The sequence below is a fragment of the Cricetulus griseus genome, assembly GCF_003668045.3.
Source record: "Cricetulus griseus strain 17A/GY chromosome 1 unlocalized genomic scaffold, alternate assembly CriGri-PICRH-1.0 chr1_0, whole genome shotgun sequence".
Classification (NCBI taxonomy): Eukaryota; Metazoa; Chordata; class Mammalia; order Rodentia; family Cricetidae; genus Cricetulus; species Cricetulus griseus.
Window position 1 is genome coordinate 127,510,680 of NW_023276806.1, and position 5,314 is coordinate 127,515,993.

Below are 5,314 nucleotides of genomic sequence, written 5' to 3' on the forward strand. Positions count from 1 at the left end.
ATGCTCCTAATTTGCTCAGGAGATCTTGTCCCTTTCCCCTTCTCTGGGGGACCATGTATGTCTCTTTTAGAGTCCTCCTTGTTGCCTAGTTTCTCTGGTGGTGTGGATTATAGACTGGTAATCCTTTGCTCTATGTGTAAAATCCATATACGAGTGAGTGCCTACCATGTTTGTCTTTTTGTGACTGGGTTACCTCACTCAGGATGGGTTCTTCCTGTTCCATCCATTTGCCTGCGAATTTCAAGATTCCATTGCTTTTTTCTGCTGAGTAGTACTCCATTGTGTAAATGTACCACATTTTCTCTATCCATTCTTCAGTTGAGGGGCATCTAGGTTGCTTCCAGGTTCTGGCTATTACAAATAATGCTGCTACGAACATAGTTGAACATATGTCCTTGTTGTATGAATGTGCATTCTTTGGGTATATGCCCAAGAGAGGAATTGCTGGATCTAAAAAGCCCAGGACCAGATGGCTTCACTGCAGAATTATACCAGAAATTCAAACAAGAGCTAATACTAGTACTCCTCAAATTGTTCCACACAATAGAACCAGATAACACATTGCCAAACTCTTTTTACGAGGCTACAAATTTTGTATTCTTAAACAATGTTTTCTCTATACTAAACATATAATCCATTTTCATAATTCTGTCATAAGAAATAATGACTGAGAGAATTTGGCTACATTACCTAATTTCATTGCTTATTCTGAGAAAAAATTGTGGATGTTCAGATGCTACTGTGATCATACACTGTACTTTTGACCTTCAGTGAAAACCATAAGCCTATCACACAGTTTGCATACATGCTACAAAAAGAGTCCTATATTTCTTTCTGGAGTGCTTACCTCAAAGAATTCAAGTTCATTTGTATTGCTTTCTATAAGCATTCTAATTGTTTCAAAGTATCACTAAGAAGTTTTGCAAGATTTGCACTCTATGGGCCTGAATATTCATCACAAAACCATGTTTTACATAATAGCTTCTGGAAATATCATTATTTAGCATGGTACAATTCCAATTGATAGCATATTTTATAAAGTCAAATCTAAATTTAAAATGTCTTTTTTGCATAATAGACATCAGCAATAAGGATTATGTTCAAAGAAAGTAGAATTTACATAAATCACAAACAGTATATAAGGAATGGACTACACTTTTAAAATTTACTTTAAATATTGATACTGTTAAAGTTACCTGATTTACAAATTCCTAGCATGACTCTTTAGATGATCAATATATACAAGTCATGGGATATCTATGTTGCATATAACATTTTGAGTTCAATTTTCACATTTTACATTACTACAGTAAGTAATAATGCTGAAATGCCTCAAATACTTTAACTTAAAATCTAGCTATTTTCAGGGCCCTAACCATATACTCAATGTCATGTTTCATAGAAAATTCAAACAATTGTTCTACCACAAAATGCATGCTGTAATGTATATACAGAAGTGAAATAAGATGGTTCATAACTCAGTAAAACTCAAGCCATACTGGTCATTGCTCTCAAAACATATGTATATTATTATTGTCACTAAACAGTTAAAGACTTACTACAACGTCATCTATGGCCCATTTTTGAGAGATATGGGAAGAATGGAAGTAAGCTATCAATCAATGTGAGAGGTGATAGAGCTGTGGATGTGACTCAATACGTAAAGTGAAATCACAAATAAGAAGACTTGAGTTCAGATCTTCAGCACACATGAAAAAGGCAGGCACAGCAATGGTTGTCTGGGAACCTGACTAGACAAGCTGGTAAGCTACAAGTTTAGTGAGATGCCTTGTCTCAAAAATAAATTGTGGGGGCTAAAGAGATAGTTAATTGAGTAGGAAGTCCTAATGTTCTTGCAGAAGTCCTACATTCAATTCCCAAAACCTAGAAAGCAGCTCACAACCATCTCCAGTTCCAGGGGATCCAACACTACTTCTTGCCTCCGTAGACTCCTATGCACAGACAAAAACTCATACACTTTAAAATAATAAGCAAGTAAACAAATAAGGTAGCAAGTGAAGAAGGCACTCAACATTGACCTCTGATCTCCATGTGCAAGTGCACACACACACACACACACACACACACACACACACACACACACACACATCAATCAGTCTTGGACAGTTACTGTAGTCTGTGGTAGAGTGTTTGCCTACCATGTTCAAAGCCCTGAATTCACTCCCAGTACTGATTGTAGATATATGGATTATAGATACAGATCAGTACCCTTTAGTATTCAATATCTTTCTGTCCACCTAGCTATCTACCCATCAATAGACCTAAAAATCTGCCACTCTATGCATTTGAATGTGCTTTTAGGTTAGCATATACAATTGTATATAACCTACCTTGTCATCTTTCAGGAAGCTGAAATCACAGCATTGCCATAAATGGAGCAGTGGTCATAATGGTCTATATTCAGTAACTTATTTCTTCCAGAAGATCACAACTGTTTTTCTCTGTCTTAATATTTCAGTAAGCTGTGATGTCCTTCTGTGCTTCTAGGTGATATGGGACAGTACAAGTAAAACCATGAAGACTTGCCATCTGACCAAACATGGATCCTAATGGTTTTGTTTATAATTACTGTAGGACAAAGTTCAACCTTAATGTTGACCTGCAAAATAAACAACAAAGAACTCAAGATGAAAGATCAGGATCCTGGCATGCAGATGAGAAGCAGCAATGGAGACTCAGACTTTTTGCATAACGCCTTTCGGGCAGCAGGTCTAAGGACCACCCTCTGACAGGCCAGCCAGCAGATTGAGGAGTCAGATCGTGCTGGACAGGTGCTGCTGTGCCCATGTGATAGTCCTGGGAGGCACAGAACAGATAGTGAGTTACAAATTCACTGTCATTCACAAGCACTACAAGACAAAAGTGAAAGTAAAGAGGAGGGAAACAAAAGTTTAAGAAAAACAGGTGGATCTGGGACCCAGACCCCAAAAATGCATTCTTAGAATGTTTCTTAAACAACACTGCTAATCGCTGCCAAGCATTTCTAAGCTAGTTTCCATTTTACATGGAGAATATTTGTCTATATTTTCTTTTTATTTGTATAAATCTCGTTTCTGTCTCTTACCTAATCATAACACCTGTGTGACAATTGCAAATTTACCCTGCAGTTTATCTTGTGAATGGAGTTTCCTTTACCCCAACAAAGTGCTTGACAGACTAACCAAGTAACTGTTCTGATACTGTCAAATGATTGAATTCAAATGATTTCATTTCTAATTGTTGTCTATTGTAAAATCTTCTGACCAAAATCTTGGCAAATACTTCAATGCCTTCTGTCAGATATTTTAACTATACTGTGCTTTTATTGACATTCAAAACATGGAGAAACTAGAAATCAGAAAACATGCTTTTAAGTCATCCCTTAATATGATTATATTGTATATTAAATGTATATACTAGGTCAAGAGTGTTGGGCTGTGGTAAGCTTAAACACATTAATAATAAAGTCAGTCACCAGTAATGCAGTGGTGTTGCAATGAGAAACCAGAACACTTCCCCCTTGGTGTCATTTAGCAAGATCAAGGCAAGATTTGGATTCTTTCCTTTATTTGCCCTGTGTTTTGCCTCTTTTATATGAGTCTGAATCTGTGCGTGCCTGAAGGCTGTCTTGTGAATCTATCCCTGTGTCTGTGTCTATCCCTATGTGTCTGTCTGCATCTGTCCCTAAAAAAGGTCTGTATAAAATTGAACAGCACAGAAAGCATTACTTGGAAGAAGGAATGAGGAATGCTTTACAGAAATCTTCAACAGAGTTACACAAAGGATTAAGTCACTGACTCCAACCAAACCAGATAACACGCAAACATCATTAAACAATATCTGAATGCTACTTTTGGAATTTATGATGGATACTTATTTTATAAGACCACTTTCAGTCTATCTTCTGTTTCCAGAAAACAATTATCACAACATACATGTATTACTCTGGGTCAGATGTATGGAGGAAGACATAATTTAATATAACATGTATATAGTTTAGCTTAGGTTGTAGAAGTGATTACATGGAAAATCCAAGGCAAATAAAGTTAGTTGTTACATTGTTCTCTTAAAGGCAAAGTTAAACAGGTTGAGTACACAGTAGGATAGCAGTCTTAAGTCTTAAGAGACATGAAAGTATATTACTAATTCTGGCTAGAAGGCCCCAGCAAAAGTTCAAGTCTCTCAAAATGTAAGGCATACTGCATCACCATACTGAGTTGCAGAAGTGATTTCTGGAAAAAGTTGTGATACAAAGTAATAAAAAAGCCTTTAGAAAAGCCTTTTTTCTAAATTATTTAAAGCAGCTTTTACCCCCTGACTGTAACAAAATAATGTTGTGAGATAGGGGGAATGACTATAAAGTTTTTCTTTATTTGAATGAAAAGTGAAACAATTGAGGCATTTATGTTTTAAAAACTCTAAATTTATATAAACTTGTTAAGATAAATTAATCAAATCATAAATTCATATCAAGCTATAAATATCTTATAAGACTGATCTACTGGCTTTGCAGACGCCGCTGTCCCTGTCGCCTCTTCCTGAAGCCATGGTCAACCCCACCGTGTTCTTCGACATCACGGCCGATGGCGAGCCCTTGGGCTGCGTCCCCTTCGAGCTTTTTACAGACAAAGTTCCAAAGACAGCAGAAAACTTTCTCGCTCTGAGCACTGGAGAGAAAGGATTTGGATATAAGGGTTCCTCCTTTCACAGAATTATCCCAGGATTCATGTGCCAGGGTGGTGACTTCACACACCATAATGGCACTGGCGGCAGGTCCATCTACGGAGAGAAATTTGAGGATGAGAACTTCATCCTGAAGCATACAGGTCCTGACATCTTGTCCATGGCAAATGCTGGACCAAACACAAATGGTTCCCAGTTTTTTATCTGCACTTCCAAGACTGAATGGCTGGGTGGCAAACATGTGGTCTTTGGGAAGGTGAAACAAGACATGAACATTGTGGAAGCCATGGAACGTTTCGGGTCCAGAAATGGCAAGACCAGCAAGAAGATCACCATTTCCGACTGTGGGCAACTCTAACTCTTTTGACTTGCGGGCTTCTTACCTACCAGATCATTCCTTCTGTAGCTCAGGAGAGCATCCCCACCCCATCTTCTCGAAATGCCCTGTAATCTCTGCTCTCACTGAAATTCTTTGGGTTCCATATTTTCCTCATTCCCCTCTGAGTCTAGCTGGATTGCAGAGTTAAGTTTATGATTATGAAATAAAAACTAAGTAAGAAAAAAAAAGACTGATCTACTTATGAACCACTGGGTTATAATGCCTATCAGAGACAAAATACTTCTTTTCATC

At 37.5% G+C, this 5,314-nt stretch overlaps 1 protein-coding gene across 1 annotated transcript; it reads left to right on the top strand.

Annotated features, from left to right (window-relative positions):
* The first annotated feature begins 4,546 nt into the window (after positions 1 to 4,546).
* Positions 4,547 to 5,070, top strand: LOC100766894 (peptidyl-prolyl cis-trans isomerase A-like). Its single transcript, XM_027391823.2, has one exon. It carries the CDS (start codon positions 4,547 to 4,549, stop codon positions 5,039 to 5,041), a length of 495 nt encoding a protein of 164 aa, XP_027247624.1. The 3' UTR covers positions 5,042 to 5,070.
* Positions 5,071 to 5,314: the final 244 nt, after the last annotated feature.